Source organism: Mixophyes fleayi, chromosome 5 (genome assembly GCF_038048845.1).
Source record: "Mixophyes fleayi isolate aMixFle1 chromosome 5, aMixFle1.hap1, whole genome shotgun sequence".
Taxonomy (NCBI): Eukaryota; Metazoa; Chordata; class Amphibia; order Anura; family Limnodynastidae; genus Mixophyes; species Mixophyes fleayi.
In genome coordinates, this window is record NC_134406.1 from 27,922,553 (window position 1) to 27,940,734 (window position 18,182).

The 18,182-nt window shown below is 42.3% G+C and overlaps 1 protein-coding gene across 1 annotated transcript in view; it reads right to left on the reverse strand.

The window, feature by feature from the left end:
• The window catches only part of TRDMT1 (tRNA aspartic acid methyltransferase 1), a 62,897-nt gene extending 44,995 nt beyond the window's left edge, over positions 1-17,902 (reverse strand). The window contains exons 1-2 of the mRNA XM_075211911.1: positions 17,507-17,902; positions 2,091-2,200 (exon numbers count right to left, since the gene is read on the reverse strand). Of these exons, the coding sequence (XP_075068012.1) occupies positions 2,091-2,200; positions 17,507-17,570 (174 nt within the window). The 5' untranslated portion in view covers positions 17,571-17,902. The remainder of the gene's footprint in view (positions 1-2,090; positions 2,201-17,506) is intronic.
• Between the last annotated feature and the right edge of the window lie 280 nt (positions 17,903-18,182).

Sequence of the window (18,182 nt, forward strand, 5' to 3'; positions counted from 1 at the left end):
ACCGCAAGGTAAGTATTGTCTTCTTTTTTTTCAGGTTTTTTTTTTTTTTTGCTGCCTCCGACGGGCCCCCCTGGGTTGCAGGGCCCATATATATAATCATTTATTTTTTTTGTATATATAGGGGCCCCGGTGCACTGCTGTGCCCGGGGGCCCAAGATGTTCTTAAGAGGGCCCTGTATTTGTCAATCATATTTATACTTGTATATAATCTATTTGTAAGTATGAGGAGTTTGTATGTTCTCCCCGTGTTTGCGTGGGTTTCCTCCGGGTGCTCCGGTTTCCTTCCACACTCCAAAAACATACTGGTAAGTTAATTGGCTGCTAACAAATTGACCCTAGTCTGTCTGTGTGTCTGTTAGGGAATTTAGACTGTAAGCTCCAATGGGGCAGGGAGTAAGTTCTCTGTACAGCGCTGCGGAATTAGTGGCACTATATAAATAAATGGTGGTGATGATGATGATGATGATTATGAAGAAGTAGTTAAAATGTCTGACAGCATGGTTTTCTTATCTTGCAGACCTGTTTAAACAAACTCTGCTGTATAGCCACAGAACAATAATTGTCCTTAATTAGATCAATAGTGGCTCATCCCTTTGTCTGTATGTTTACCTGTGAAAAAGAAAACACAGCAAAGGACCAATCAGGCAGGTCCTGAAACTCCTGAGTAGGTCATTTATGGCTTTAAAAGAGAGCTCCAGAGAACAGCAAATTGGCATTTACTACCCAGTGATAGCTGAAGTCAGGCTGGTGTTGAGGCCTTGGCCTCTGCCCTGACAATTGGTCCTTGGAGTACTGCCTTTGCCCTGATCTACCTCTCCAGGTCTTGTGGAGCTGTGTGTCTGCCAGTGACTCAGGACCACTATCTTGCTGGTAGCCAGGAGAAGTTTGGATAGACGGCACCCTCTGAGAGTGCCTAGGATACTGGTAATGTGTTTTCGTTACACCCTGTATGTTGTCTGTGACTATACTGTTATTAGTTGCAGGTTATTATTTAAATATGTTTATTGCTGTTTGGTGCTACCATTTTGTTAAATAAATCTATTTATTTTATTTTGGATATTTACCTGGGTGATTTTTGAACCTTGGATGGGTACCGGGTAGGACAAACATATATATATATATATATATATATATATATATATATATATATATATATATATATATATATATATATATATATATATACACATACACTTCTTTTTATTGGTGCCCAGTTTGCATATTTATGTATAATCATATTAATTGACAGTGTCGGGGGATCAATGGAAAGCAGGTAAAAATGTACAGCTCATACTTGTCCACTCTCCCGGAATGTCCAGGAGACTCCCGAATTCCGGTTAGGTTACCCAGGAGAGCAGACAATTTTCCGGCATCCTGCTCACTTCCTAGTGAAGTGATTTGCGGTGAATGGTATCATTTAGGCCCCACTCCCCACAACAAAACGTCAACAACCAAAATAACCCCCACCCTCCCCTCCCAGAGGACAACCACTAAATGTTGGCAAGTATGGTATAGCTTGAATCTGACACATGAGTTGTTTAGATAAAAAAACCCTGTTACTCATTTATCTGTCAGATAGGGAAATACCTACAGATTATAGTATATCATAAAGACTGGGTATTCTATCAATTTAGACTGGGTATTGCTATCAATTTAATATAGTATTTAAGAAAAATTATAGAAGAAAAAGTGTTTTTGAACCTAGCGAATGCTGCGAATGTGTCTGGAAATCAACAGGTTTCAGTTATAAGTATCTAATAGATTACCTTTAGGAAGTACAGCTGAATTACCAATTTCTAATACTGATTTGTAAGCATTTGTTAATAGCATCCACAGGGAAGTAAGGGTAGGGGTGGGTTTGAGAGACACTGATCAAAATATTGAGTAGTGGTGTGCAAAATACAAATATAAATTGATATGTACAAATGTAGCTGATAAAAGGTGAGAGGGCTGTATATAATCATGCATACATAGTACTATGTACATTTATAATGCCCTGACCAGAATCCTGACTTTGAAACAATACAGTTAATAAAGCTGAACATTCTTTAGTTCTCTTATTTAGCACTACGTCAGGAAGGAGACCTTACCTCTATAGTCTTAGGCCATAGTGGCGTATTCGGGAAATTATACTTGTAGACCTCATTAGCGGTAGTGTTGACATCCACAGCTGCCACCACTTCAGCAGATACGCCACTTTCTGAAATAAGTACAAGCCAAATTCTTCAATAAAATACTATACAAGCTATTTGCAGTGAGTTGGTAAAATATGGTTAATCTAATATAGGAGAATTATTTGCCTTTCTTAGCCAATCAGACCCTATCTGTATGTTTGTCCCCTTGTTTATTTGCTTGTAGGCTTACCTATATTCTCCTGTGTGAACAGGTCCAAATGTCCTGATCGATTCAACTGGAAAAACAGTCCACAAATAGATATAAATGTGTTCACCCTATGTGGAGTTTGTATGTTCTCCCTGTGTTTGCACGGGCTTCCTCCGGGTGCTCCGGTTTCCTCCCACACTCCAAAAACATACAGGTAGGTTAATTGGCTGCTGGTTAAAATCTACTCTAGTCCTAGTGTGTGTCAGTAAGGAATATAGATTGTAAGCTCCAAAGGAACAAGGACTAAGGTGAATGATAACTATTCTCTCTGCAGCGCTGGGTATTATGGTAGCACTATATAAATAAAAGGTAAAAATTAAATAAGTGCGTACATAAAAGTAACTTATTTTTAGTTTGTCATACATTATATATGTATACAGATTGTTCAACTGTAAATATCGGTTATACATTGATGTATTTCTCTTACAAATTCCCTAATCATTACAGGTTCATAATGAAGTTCAGTATAACAGTTCATTGTCCAGCAATAGCATACTGTCCTTCCAGCTACCTGCTTCCACAGTGGTGATGAGATACAAGGGAAGAATAGAGCTGATAGAAATGAAACTCACCTGAACAGGTAAGAGAACACTGACCTCTAGTGTGTGCTGCTGACACTGACTTATCCACACTCTGCGATCCTTCTTCCTACATAGTTACCACCTGTCCCTGAATTTTAGTGGCATCTTGCCCTAGGATATGTCCTCGTTCTTCAATATTAACCAATTGCCCAGTGCTACTTCCAACACTTGGGTGTTACAGACAGTTCTCAGTATCTGTTCTTTTACCTATTCTTTATTGCTAAAGGGAGCAATCCCACATAGATATATTTTTAAAAGCAAGTTTGCACCTCTTGTACACGTAGCTGAAGCTGGGGAGGAAGTTCTCCTATAGCCCAATGTTCTTTTTTGCAAAATCAATCTGTGTGGCAGATTATACCTGCACTACCACCTACATAAAATATTTTATTACCGTGCCCCCCCTCTCTCTCCAGCCAGTGCCCAGGGGGCTGCTACATGGAGCCATTTTTGCAACACAGAACCGTCAATACAATTTAGTTGACCACCTTTACACGTCACCGGAGGGGGGGAGTGAGCGAGAGGACCAGCCCCTGTTGAATCTTACTGCTAGCGATAACCCTTGATGTATAGGGCGACACCATAGGGTATTTTACCATTTGACATATATGTCCCTTTATTCTGGTTATGTCCATTGTCAGGTCATATTGTATTACTGTATCGTTACAAGTCTGTATAGAGTGTACAGACTAGAGTGTACACCACTTACAAAGCTCTCTCCCAGTCTACTGCCCCCTACATCTCCGACCTCCTCACCATTCACACTCCAGCCCGATCCCTGCGCTCTGCTACTGACCGTCGCCTCTCCTCCACTCTAATTACCACTTCCCACTCCAGAATCCAAGACTTCTCCTGAGCTGCCCCCCTACACTGGAATGACCTCCCTCGCTCCATCCGTCTCGCTCCCAATCTGTGCTCCTTCAAACGAGCACTTAAAACTCACCTGTTCCTTAAAGCCTACCAATCATCCACCTAACCCCTCACCTACTCTGCTCGCTCTTCCCTCTCTCCCCTACTGCTCCCTCTCGTGTCTGTTTCGTCCACCCTCCCTTAGGATGTAAGCTCGTTTGAGCAGGGCACTTCTTCCCTCGTGTCTCCACACCTGTTCTTCTGCTCCGTCCTTACTCCATTTGTGTGTCCCGGAGTTTCTGAAGCATTGGTTCTTTGTGTTTACTGTTCTGTACTGTTTAACCCTGTATGGTTTACTGTTTGTACTATGTACAGCGCTGCGGACAACTTGTGGCGCCTAACAAATAAATGATAATAATAATAATAATAATAATAATAATAATACAGAGAAATATATTTTGACCATGCTCTGTAGTCAGGTCACCCTGGAGAGTGGAGCCTCTTATGTCTATAAAAGACATTGGAAAACTGTCCTGTGTTCTGCAATCACTGAAGACCACTGCACTGCATTATATATAACCTGTACAGACACTAAACATATCAGTGCAAAATGAAGGGAGGTTCAACACACCTAAGCATGAATTACAGGACCATGTTCATGATCTATATATTTTCTGACACTAGGCAACTTAGTCCCCATGATGTTTAAACTGTATCCCCATAATGTTCTTGCAATGCAAACCTTTACATCAGATCAGTAATCATATTTTCAAACAGTGGTTAATTTGTAACAGTTTAAATAAAACTATAAACTTAATACATAATTATTCAAAAGCTGAATCGTTGACCGCAAACCTTCAAGACCTAAATTAAATTCAGATCAGTGTCAAAAAAAATGTCAAGACCTTCTGCCTTAGAGAACTGAAAAGTGCCAAGGCCAAGTCCAAAACGTAAGAAGGCTTCTTTACACCCAATAATATTTTTTGTAGGTCTAGTTTCGGCAAACACGTTGGTTTGGGTTTTTGAGGGTATCATACTGGATTCAAGTAAGCTGCCTATTTGTTGATAAATTTGACATATTTATGGTATATTTATGAAACAGAATATCTCAAGTAGCTAAAACTGTTTTTTTAGTTACTTATTTGCTAACTTTCCTTCCCCATAAATTATACTTGGGGGGAGGGGGGGCAATCATTGTCATGCAGTGTCCCCATCCTCATTTCCCATAATGATGTTAGAGTGGGCCTATGTATTATAGGTCCCTCCCCATCCATCTTGTGCCAGGTGATTCCCTAGCTGCTATTGCTTGGGGAGTATTTGCCTTTAAAAGCTGTGTACAGGTAAGACTCAACCCAGTTATAAGCATAGCAGTAACCATGTTAAAATTCAGATTCATTTCAAGTTCATATTTAGTGTAGGACTGGTCAGAAGGGGAAGACTTTGGCGTTAGTTACTCAGCTTAACATATAATATATGGAACTAACATACCCTGTGTATTACAGGGTACAGCCTGAAGTAGAATATAGCATAAACAATGCCTTTGGTGGGTGTATTCATGTTTTTTATTTACACAATCATCATCATTATTTATTTATATAGCACCACTAATTCCGCAGCGCTGTACAGAGAACTCACTCACATCAGTCCCTGCCCCATTGGAGCTAACAGTCTAAATTCTCTAACACACACAAAGATACACACACACTAGGGTTAATTTTGTCTGCAGCCAATTAACCTGCTAGTATGTTTTTGGAGTGTGGAAGAGAACCCGGAGGACCAGGAGGAAACCCACGGCAGGGGCGGATCTAGAGAATACTGCTACCCGGGGCGATGTAGGGGGGGGGGGGGGGGGGGATTTAGGCCCCGCCCCCTTTTTGACATCTGAGGCTGCCGGCGGCTGCATACTATGTGCAGGTCCGTTCAGCAGTGACAGGTAGGGAGAGTGTGCTGCCCGGATGCTCTGATTGTGTTTAAAACTCAGCCTGTCACTGCTGAATGAACCTGCACATAATGTGCAGCCGCCGGCAGCAAGCCCCTGTATCCGCCACTGACCCACGGAAACACGGGGAGAACATACAAACTCCACACAGATAATGCCCTGGTCAGGAATCGAACTCATGACCCCAGTGCTGTGAGGCAGAATTGGGGTAGAGCACAGTATAGTCCTATAGTACAGCCCCATCTCTTCTGACTGATCATTACATCTTTGGGAAAGTTGTGCATGTTCTACCATCCATAGTCCTTTACATGTCACCTTGTGATGTTGATGTGCATACACACCGACTCTCCACACAGATCGGAGATCACCTTCCATCCGATCTCTGATTACTATTTATAAAACTCAACTGAGCTTGAGCCGGAATCATGAACTGATATATTAAACAAAACTAATCTATTGTGAAGATAAATACACATATGCCATTAATTAGCAATAGGAAAACAAAACAATTTAATCAGCAGCATACCGCCTTAATTGATCCGATTTAAAAGTGCACAAAGTGATGGATAAAATGTTGGAATCTAAGGACACAGAGTCGTAAGAAAAACATGGACTCTAATTTCAAGAGTTTGTATATAGTGATCTAGCACTGTTGTTATTGCTGTCCTGCAAATCAGGAACCACAAATATGTACTTTATTACAGAAAATGTTATGACGGGGATCTACTTTTACATTCATGCAACATAGCGGTAACTGACAGACTTGTTTATCATTTGGTTTTAAATATACTCCATACATTGCTTGTTGTTCACCCAGCTGTGATTGCACTGAAGGTCAGTGCACAGCAATAAAGCAGCGAATACGGCTCCGTTTATCCTAATAAAACATTCACATACCGAGCTCAGTGACTCACGGACCTTAATCTCTGTGCCCATACTCCTACAATGACCAGGCTCAGACACAGCTCCATTCTCCCTGACCTCAATGAGCAACAGCAGATCTGCACATATAATATATCTATTATCTATGGATCTGTAAATAAATTGGTGTTGGGACTTGGGACACTGAGAGAATGGTGATTATGGTAATAATTACTTATCTTGCTAACAATACTTTTCTTTCTAAAGCTGGGTACACACTACACGGTTTTCGTCCTATAATCGGCTCAATCAGCCGACATACGACTGCTCGTTCAAAAGTCGGGTCAGTGTGTGTAGTGACACGATGGTCGAAAGTCTCCCCAAATGGACGATTGTCACCTCATTTGGTTGGTCGCACCGTTTAATATTTTCGTTCCAATCTCGTCTCCGCTGTGTAGTGTGTATAAGTTTCCGACTGATCCACAACAGTAAGTACGAAACAACAGTCATTGCTCACGACAACATGGCTGTAAAAAGTCGCTAAAGGGACGTCCGTTCTTCCCTTTATCGTCCTAAACAAGGCTAGTGTGTATGCAGTCCATGGACCGAGCGATCGGACCATCGATCGCATGTAAAATTGCTCGGCATAAAAAGTTGGTTGAAATTTCTGCAGTGTGTACCCAGCTTAAGGCTCTTCTTACAGAGTAGAACAAGAGTAAACACATGTCTGTGAATCATTTCATGTAAAGAATAGACATTAGTATAACCCTAAGGAATACAAGAGGTGAGGAAGATTCCGAGGGGTCATTTGTATGCTTTCCTGTGTGGCCGTCTATGGTAGGAGTGTGCCGGGGGGACTAATCGCGGTGGAGCTAGGTCATGCACACATGGTAATGAGATGAATCATTACATGTGGAATGTGTGCAGCTCTCACTTCTTTGTGCTCCAAAATCCTCTGTCAGGTGAGGCGGCCGCGGTCTGCTCTGCTCCATATTTAAGCATTGGATGTAATAATCTAACATTACATATAGCACCAGTCTGCTCTAGAAATGGAGCACTGCGACTATAGCGCCTGATCCATCTTGGGACGGACGTCCTGTTATGTGCTGTATCTTGCGTGAAATTGCTCTGCACATGCTCAGAAACTGACTTTACGCCAGTAAACGAAGTGCATGCATCTCAAGTCCACACGCAAATGACATTTCTGACTGCCTACAACTTCAAGGACAGAACAGTGGAGGGCGTGCCATGCGAGGGAGTGCCGTGGTTGAGCACACGCTCATTTGTCCAATTCAAGCTCTTGACATCTCCGAGATACGTGACTTTCAGCCACCAGGTCGGGTGTAAGTGCTGATTGATAGTGATGACAGACGCGTAAATATATTAAAACAAATATTTATTTTTTAAATGTATTTTTATTACCGATTATAGTATTAAGAGTAGTTTGGGTTTTTCTGGCATGCCTTCTGGTGGGACTTTATATTACACATTTGCACGGGCGATCCTACTGTGTGTTCTGACTGGCAAGTACCGTATAGCCAGAGTGTACTTATATCAGTATTCAAATGGAAATGCTTCTTGAGACCCGCTTGTACTTGAATATGGGCGTGCAATTTCCGTATGCTTTTAAAAAAACGCAAACTGCACTTACTTTGCGTTCCAAGATGAATCAGGCTCTCTATATACATTCACACAGAGTCCTGAAATTCTGAATCCTTTTTAACAGCCACACAAGCAAATGACCCACTTACCAATACCAACAACAAGTTTAAATGTTTTAGTTAAAGATCCATGACAGTTCTCCCTTTAAATAAAGTATAATTTCTCTATAAATGCGTTACTTTACATTTATAGCTGTTGCAGAGCATCGCAAACAATGAAATATCATTTTGTGGAGCATGAAGATGGAGTGATCACATTTTAAAGGGCATTTCCTGCTTTGGAGGGCCACTTACATTTTACACCAGCGCTCTTCAGGACTTTTAATGGTGCCGATTTTGTGCCTCCATGGTTCACTTTAGCCCCTATGGCCCCTTACTATTAGGATTCATCCAAGCCAAGAATGAGGCTAAATCTGCTTCTCCACACACCTAGACCTACTGCTAGGTTAGGAGAGGAATCTCATGAGAGCAGAGATTTGGCGTAGAGCGGAGGATTGGCGTAGAGCGGAGGTTTGGCGTAGAGCGGAGGTTTGGCGTAGAGCGGAGGTTTGGCGTAGAGCGGAGGTTTGGCATAGAGCTGAGGTTTGGCATAGAGCTGAGGTTTGGCGTAGAGCAGAGGTTTGACGTAGAGCAGAGGTTTGGCGTAGAGCAGAGGTTTGGCGTAGAGCGGAGGTTTGGCGAAGAGCGGAGGTTTGGCGAAGAGCGGAGGTTTGGCGAAGAGCGGAGGTTTGGCGTAGAGCGGAGGTTTGGCGTAGAGCGGAGGTTTGACGTAGAGCGGAGGTTTGGCGTAGAGCGGAGGTTTGGCGTAGAGCGGAGGTTTGGCGTAGAGCGGAGGTTTGACGTAGAGCGGAGGTTTGACGTAGAGCGGAGGTTTGACGTAGAGCGGAGGTTTGGCATACAATGTGATGTACACTGAAAGGACCAACAGGTTTTGTAATGCTCACTGAGCCAGATTCGGAAAGGAGGCCTTCTGATTTCATCACCAGATAGGCTAAGTTGTGGTAAGTTTTGTTACAAAATGCGATTAGTGTCTACCATAGTCTATGTGGACTGTCAGGCACTCCTCACTTCTTGTGACTTTTAATTAGGAGAGCTAAACAGATACATAACCTGATGTCAACCTAGCCTAGATAACAGAGTGAACAAATATTATGATAACGTGGGTTGCCCAGTCAGCAGGATGTTCCCACGTCTCTGCTAAGCTTCTGTTTTTCAGTAACATTACTTGACAGTAAAATGAAATCCATGTCATGCAGTTATATAAATACAGTGTAGAGATGTGTGAAATCTCTGAAAAGTCTTGCAGCAGAAAAGGCCAATGCGCAGAGATGGGAATTTGCAGTGATACATTCAAGTTTCAGCTTTGCTTCCCCATTCCATAGATTACCATCTCGCACTATATTTCACAGCATGAATAGATGATGGTCAATTCACTCTGCTTTGTGGTGTGGTTGGGGAAAGACTGTGAACACTGGAAGACCAAGATTGTACCAGCGAAATTTTGTGGCCAAACTCGGAAAAAGTCAAATATTTTGGGCAAACGTTTTAAACATTTTACTAATCTCTAATACAGGGATAAACTTGGTCTACATATAGAAATATCTATACACCAAGTGGATATATTGATTAATCACTCTAAGGTTGATACTATGCATTTCAGGTTTGGATAGCAGAGTAAATTCACTGAGCTAGTGTTTGCAGACAATGACAAGGTTACATAGGCAAACCCAGGGGGAGGCTGGGAGGGGGGGGGGGGTTTCCTAATCTTAGGACACGAGCATCAGCCACAAGTAGTGAAAGCAGCAAGAACAGGTAGGAGAGAGCAGGACAGTCTGCCAACTGTTCTGACACACTCAGTCAGGACTTTGTCCTGATTGTAGGGACAGTTGGGAGGTATATCCCACTTCACACGGCTCTGCTCGAAAAGGGTGAGCTGTGTGCACCTAACAGTAGTGCACTCAGCATTGCCCATGTATAATATGGGGATAGGAAGAGCTGGAGAGCAGCCAAGCACTGTCTAAAATTATAGCCACGTCCCCATGAATGCTGGTCATGCCCTCTGTCGGTGTGGCATGGAAACCCCTCTCTACAAATCCTGCATTTGCCCCTGGGTTAGTGTGTTAGGGAGGGAGGGTGGGAGGCATGATAGAGGGATGGGGCTAGTATCTGGTGGATTAGAGGCATAGGACTAGTGTTTGGGGGAATGCAGGGTTAGTAATGGATGGAAGCATAGGCAGGGGCTTGCTGGCTAATTTTAGCCTGATGAGGGGGGTCTGATTTGCAGCCAATTATAACATTTTAAAGGAGAAAAAAAAGTGGCTAGCCCAGTGACACAGCCCAAGGAAGTCCACTATGGCACCGGCCCGGGGGGGCAGATGCCCCGGCCTTGTTGCACCCCAACTACTGCCAGCGACCATCTTGCGGAGCGACTTTACAACCACCCCTGCAACTTACCATACAATCTCCTAGGGCCTCCATAGGTTTTTCAATTTTCCGTGGTCAATCAGGACTGAACGTGTGCTTACTGGTTCTGAATTTGCCACTATCTGAGTGATACAGGCCTATGAGCACTTAGCATTCACAGCTCCTGATGACCGTAGTGTGGTACAATGACATTGGAGCTGACGGCAAGACCTGCTGACACCTTTGCTGTCAAAAGACAGCGGCCCGTCCTATTACATCTACACTGAGCTGCAGTCACTGCCCCATGATCGAGCAGTGGACAGTGATCGACCAGTTGGATACCACCGGTTTAGACTTAAGGGAGAAGAACTAGTATTTGGAAAAGTTGATGGATATGGTTATTGCTTGTGTTTGTAATATGTGTGCATATGATAAGGACATGGTTTGTAGGATCAGGGATTGGGGCAAGGAGAGCCGTTGTGTTTGCAGGATCAGGACAAAACATTTAAAAAAGTGTTTCATAATCATTATGCTTTATTTATAATGATCCTAAATAGTACACGGAACTTCCCATTTAAACGGACGTCAAGACAATGGGTGAGGTGTACCAACAGATCACTACACTACATAGAATAAAGAGCATTGACATGAACGTGGACTATATAATAACATCTGTGAGTAATATTTATTAGTCAGCGAGCGCAGAGTCAAGGTCTATTAGCCTTGAAGAAAGTGAATTGTTTGAGATCAAAGCAATGCCTTCTAACAGACTCATTATGGTTTACAAACATAATGTCTAAAGCTGCATGTAAAATTAGTGGAAATAGAGCTAAAGGCCAAACTAAATATATTTATTAATTATATTACGAACAAATTATATCCCAAATTCACTTGGATCCAATGGCACCGTGGTCGTCTTTGAATTTGTTCCCCCTGTGTTTACGTAGGTTTCCTTCTACAGTCCAAAAAGGTTAATTGGGTTCTGACAAAACAGACCCTTGTGTATATGGTAGAAGAACCTTTTAGGGTAGTTACCCATTGGCATTAAGAAAACATCAGTGACACCACATGTCAAATGCAATCATCACATTTGTTTTCACTTGCTGTCCGGTGGAGGGGTCAACTCCATTGACCTCAATGAATTTAAAAACGCTGCTGAGCCCTGACCACAGGTGCAAGTGGGTATGAAGTCATTGGAACCAATGCGTCCCATTCCAATACTCATTTACATGCGTCTACTAAACAAAATATTAGTGGAACCATGATTTTTATACAGTGGGTTAGGTGACTTACGCCTGTCAATGTGAAGAGCATTTGGAAAAATGAAAAATTTAAATTACTCTTACTGGTAGTTGTGTTTCCATGATAGCACTACTGAGAAATATACCACAATTGTATTTCGGGAGGAAAAAATGGACAAAAAAAATTTACTGAAAAAAGCTAAATTTTGAATGACTAAGAGATTCAATTTGTAGTGCTTGGTATGAAAACTCCAAATTGCATCTCTGTAGATCTGCTCCATGGATCCAGAAGCTTTCACCTGTCACACTCCGCTCCCCGGGTATTTCCACCTGAGCATTAAAACACTGACTATCACTTTAAATCTCTCTTCTTAGTACAGGCTGTCAGCCATGGTTGCACCTGTGATTACTTCACCTGTGTGTTAGTCAGTTCTGCCATTGGTCAGCCTCCTTTCATAAGGCTCCTCCTTTCACCTTTTCCTTGCTGGCTGTTAAAGTCATACCTGACTTGGTTTTATGCTTCCTCTGTGACCCATATCCCGTGGTATCTGTGCTTCATCGCTGATGTGTGTCTGGACTCCGCTGATCCCTGTCCACAAGTTCCACTACCGTTGTAATCGTTATGATCAACGCCCGCTATTCATCCTGTCTGCACCGCTGACTACTGCTGTTTCGTTCCACATCCCTGTGGTAAGCTGTGGCTCATCGTTGCTGTATATATCTGGACTCTGCTGATCTCTGTGCACTAGTTCCACTACTTGTGGTAATCTCTGTGATCAACACCCGCTACCTACTTGACCTGCACCACTGACTACTGCTGCCTTGTTCTATATCCCTGTGGTAAGCTGTGGTCCATCATCGCTGTATATATCTGGACTCTGCTGATCCCTGTGTACCAGTTCCATTATCGTGGCAATCGTTAAGATCAACGCCTGTTGTCTATCCTGTCTACACTGCTGACTACTGCTGTTTCGTTCCACATCCTTGTGGTAAGCTGTGGCTCATCGTTGCTATATATACCTGACTCTGCTGACCTCAGTGTACCTGCCGTGGGAACAACGCTTGCTATCTACTCTATCAACATCGTTGTCTAGTGCTGGCTCGTTTTACATCTCCGTAGTGAGCAGTGATTCATCGCTGCTGCATATCAGGATTTCATTGATCTGTTCATCTCCAGTAACTTCATTGAACTTGGTATTATGTTCCACTCCTTAGTGGTATAAGTGGTGACTTTACTTATTAGGCATTCAGTCTGCATTATTGAATTTACTGATGGCTCCTACTCTCTGTATATTATCGTGATCATCATCTGCAGTTTATTCAACCTTCAGTGAACTTTGTATTATATTTTACAATAAAGTGGTAACACTTATTATCACCATTTGATGTCCGAATTGAATTTCTTCTGCTATTTAAGCTGTTCTCCATCTATCTCACTGGGAACTTCCCTGGAGGGCCGCAACCTGCAGGGTGGAAGCCGCTGAAGCCCAAATTCCCTTGCGGGAGTCTCTGGTGAATACCTTCCACCTTGTTAGACTCCGTGCCTCTAGGGAAGTCTAGCCAATACCAGTCGAGACAGCAGGATCTCACTCATCTACTCGTGAGCTAACCTGACATCACCTCAGGAGGTTGATACATCTCTTCAACATTCTTAAAAAGCGTTTGGCCCAAAGATGTATAACAAGTGACTTGTTTGATCAACCTAGCAATGGTCATTTTTGTCAGTTTACAGATGTTGCTTTGACCTTCAAATTCAATAAGCGGTCATGTTTTCTCCAAGGTTCTGAGGTTTTCAATCAAGCAAGAAATTTGGACATCACGCTCTGATTTGGCATTGGTGCAAAACAGGAATGACACCACCTCTTGATGATCAACAGGTCTAGAGGAAAGCCTAAAAAATATTTTGGTAGGAACGAAGACTCTAGTCTCAAAATAACCATGTCATTCTGGTTTGACAGATTCATTAGTCTAATGAAGAAGGCATGAATTTCTCCATTCATCTTGCTGTAGTTATTGCCAAAGAAATGCTGTATTGATAGCACTCAGTTAAGGTTCTATAGTGGAAAGTGGCTACAAGTTATTGGAAGTAAACAACTAGCTGTAGTAAAAAAATCTTTGGATCTACTCATAAAAAGTCAATGTTCAATTTAGCGGGCTTTGTACAGAGCTGCCTGCAAAAAGCCCAAAGTTACTAAGATGTTAAGCGCTATTCAGACGGTCTTTCTAGTCTACACTGCAGGTCAAAGAGGTTCTTCAAATTGACTGTAAGGTAAAGTCTACCTACTTTCAAATTCAGACCCCAGGAAAAATAATTAATTATTGGTAGATCCAATGCGTTTCCTCATCATCTATTGCCATTGGCACGTCCCTGTGGTCCAGAGAATAGAATCTGTTTGTTTTCCTGGGATTTTTTTGGGTGGCAAAAACATCTATTTCTGGCACAACTCATTTATCTATTATCATATGACCTGATTTGGGCACCAGTGTTGTTAGGAAGTCCAAAATGTTATTTGAATTCCCCTTCAGGTGACCTGCCAACAACTAGAGAATGTTTTTTTCTGCCCAGTTTAAGATCCGGGTAGAAAGGTTCAGTCCGAAATGACCTCCACCAGCTTAGTAGCTTGTTTAACCAGGGTCATGGGCTGGACTAGTGATTCTGCTTCTTCTTAAGTTTTAATTGTTATATCACTTATATTAAAATTTGGGCACCATTCAAAAGGTTTCCTTTGTTTTCTTTTTAAGTGTTGGAATGTGCTTGTACCCTCTGTACAGCTGGCATGCCGGCTGTAATAAACTCCAGGGACACCATAGGATCTGCGGAATTCTCTCCTGTGTTTGGAAGGTGGAAATGATGTTTGTAAGAGAAAAACATCTGTCTGTTTAAAGGAATGATTAGTGTTACTTTATATCCAGGAGAATTCATAGAACAGCTCTTGATCTTGAAGGAATCAAACTTGATTTTCTCCAGTTGATTGTCCAACCCAAAACTGTTCACATCAAACATACGTCTGGGTACACACTACAGAAAATGTCTCCCGATGCGATATCCCGAACGATTTTTCCAGCTCAGCATGCCAATTTCATGTGTACACACTATACACGTTTTACAAGATTTACCTTCAGATCTGTGCTCTTCATCTGTCATAACCATCGGCTGAAAAGATCCTGACTCTGCACACTCCATAGAGATCTATGGATACTGCTGGTCAAACACACTGCAGAATTGTAACAACATCGTTCCATTGTTGAACAAGATTTTTAGTCAGGTTTAAATATCAAATGAAACGATACAATGTGCTTTGGAATGATAATCGTTCGTTGTTGGAGCGTGCACTCTAATGCGATATCGGGCCAAACGGTTGTTAATCATGTGATTGGCCGGATAATCGGCTGAAAAACCTGTAGCGTGTACCCAGCCTACCTTCCTGATCTGCTGATTGAGGATATCCATCCCACCCACTGCTATTTAAAAAAAAAATCTTTCTTATCAGAGGAGACTTTAAAACCTTTCTTAATTGCTGCTGTTGAAGTGGAAGCCCCTGGGTCTTGTTGAGATTTAAAGGTGGGTTTTTTTTTATCTCTATTCAAGCATTTTATTACTGGTGGGGCTTCACTATATACCTCTTGCTCAGTGCAAAGAGTTTGTTTTATTTGTAAGATATTTTGTTCCAAAATCCGTCAGACTTTTAAGCATTGGTCTTTTGGTGAGACTAATACGTGTGCTGAATATTTACCACTCTGTAAATAATTACAGGAACCAAGCTCCATATTAAATGCAGACTAGAACTAATTAATCAGCTAAGCATGAGAAGCTTTCTCCTACTGGGCTAGGAGATTCCACAGACTCCATAGATCCAGGGCATCCTCATCAGAGAACTTTATGGTAGTTTGTTAGTTCTTGAAGCTTGTCCATTTATGATAAAAATGAACATACCTGTAGCCCAATTAGATCCAGGCACAGGTGACCAAAATTCCTGCAAGATTATTCCCTTGCTTTTCACCGCACCTCTATGGGATGTGAGGGTAAATGAGCAGAGTTCCGGAGTCACATCACGCTGAACTGAATCTCTCCCATAATGTACCTACATTAATAAAATTGTGGGGAAATGGTCTTCTATAATTATTTAGCAACTAACGTGAAGTTCACTGGCCTTTTATGGATTTAGCAATTCCATATTACATGGATTGCAAATTTATACAGGCAATACAGATTAAGCAGCAATTGAGGATAAAAGGTATGCCTGTATAGTAAATACACAGTAGTCTCAACATTTGCAATGATGAAAGAGGGACACTAAACATGTGTTCACAACTGTCCATAGCGCAATTGAGCTCTAATTAACACTTGAAAAGTGCCATGTAGTGCAAAAATCAATTGTGCAGTTCACACCATGTGATACTGAAATTATAAAGATTTAAGATGTCAGAACTTAGACAGTATTATAACTTTTCTGTGCACTACTGTGTGTTAGACGTGCAGCGGAATATATGGAAAACACCTGAAACTCATTAATCACAGTTTTTTTTTCCATTTGTTCTAACTCCACGAGAAGGGAACGTTAAAACAAACCAAGCAGCATGGCAAAACCTTCAGTCACGCATTGAAGTCAGATGAAAACGATGTGCCCATTAACTTCCATGTGTTCTCCATAACATTCCTAATGCAGATAAGTGAACTCATCAAAATGTGCAGTTATTTGCATTCACAGACAGCACACACACAGCGTGGGACAGAGGCTGGCTGGCAAATTGTAGCCCATGGGTTGAAACTCGGCTCAGCAGCCTATTAGGAATATTTTAAAGGGAAGAACATGCAGGTAGCCCACTACAGGGGCGCACGCAGGGGGGGTTTCTGGTTCTCCAGAAACCCCTCCCCTCCCCTCTGCGAATGAACGGGCACTAAACATTGCCCCTACACAGCCGCACTGTACTGTACTGTACAGCAGCGCTGTCACAGAAGCGTCTGTACTACAATACAGCATTGCCGCGGATGCTTGACAGTGCCACGGCTGCTGTACAGTACAGCATCACCTAAATGGAGCTGCGGCCGCATGTGCAGCAGCTCTCACTCTAAATATTATTTTTTTTGGGGGGGGGCCCTTAAAAATCCTGCGTTTGCCCCTGCACTATGGCCCAGTCCCATTGGTACCGGCCCAGGAGAGCAACTCTGCTCCCTCAGCCGCCTCTGATGTGTGAGCATTTTACATATAGAAATACATGGCTGCACAAACATATAAGTATACAGAAAGTAGGGAGATGTGTGTCTAAAAGAGGGATAGTTGGTAGGATTGTTTTAGGATAAAGCACATTTCTGTGTCACACATATAGCGACAGCTCTTGGATTCTCATTGCACAGTCACACTGCTCCCATTGTGTATACATTGCAAGTAAATAAATAAGTGATACAAATAAATAACAAAACTACTCAAACTATCCAACATTAGACTGAAATAATTAATACCAGAATAAATCCAGTGTGAGTTATCTCCTACATGTGTACTATAGTGGAGCCACATCCAGCTGTCTGACCACCAGCATGCACTCACTATATAATGATTATTACTGTAGTATGGCCTTTAGCGCGGCCGGTACCTGTCAGTCCGCAGTGCATGCCCCCGATCCCGCTGTACAGCTCCAGCACCCGCAGCGGAGCCATTACTCGATCCCCCGGTCTGCGGCCTGTACGGAGCTCCCTCTGCTAGTGACACAGGCCGGGTACTTCCGTGTGAGAACACCGCAGTGTGTGGGACTGTCCGCAGCTCTCCCTCTTCAGGGCCGGGGAAGGAGGCAGAGAGGTGTCAGTGTGTACAGCTGGTACTGTCCCAGCCTGTCAGCCATGTCTCTGGAGAGTAATGGTACAAACTAGTACATTGTTTATTTAATGCACAATATTTTATTACACTACTTTCCTAACTTATTTAATACGCACATATGGCCAGTGGTATAGTACTAACATAATGTGACAAAATGACAGCTGTGCCAGTCACAAAGATATTGCAGCATGTGTGGAGGGTGAAGCCTATATGTTGTGAACACATAGTAAATGTTCATGGTAAGTTATACAAATAAATTGTGAACATATTATAACATCCCAGCGTACAAAACAAGATAATAAGAGCTAGGACAAGTCAACTTATTATTCTTATTAATGATATATTGTATTTATTGGTCACAAGGGGAAGGGATCAGCAGTTCCATATTGTACCACAGCAGCCAAACAAAATCAGTTCTGCTCCAGCCTGGTTATACCTCTGCTCAGGGCCGGATT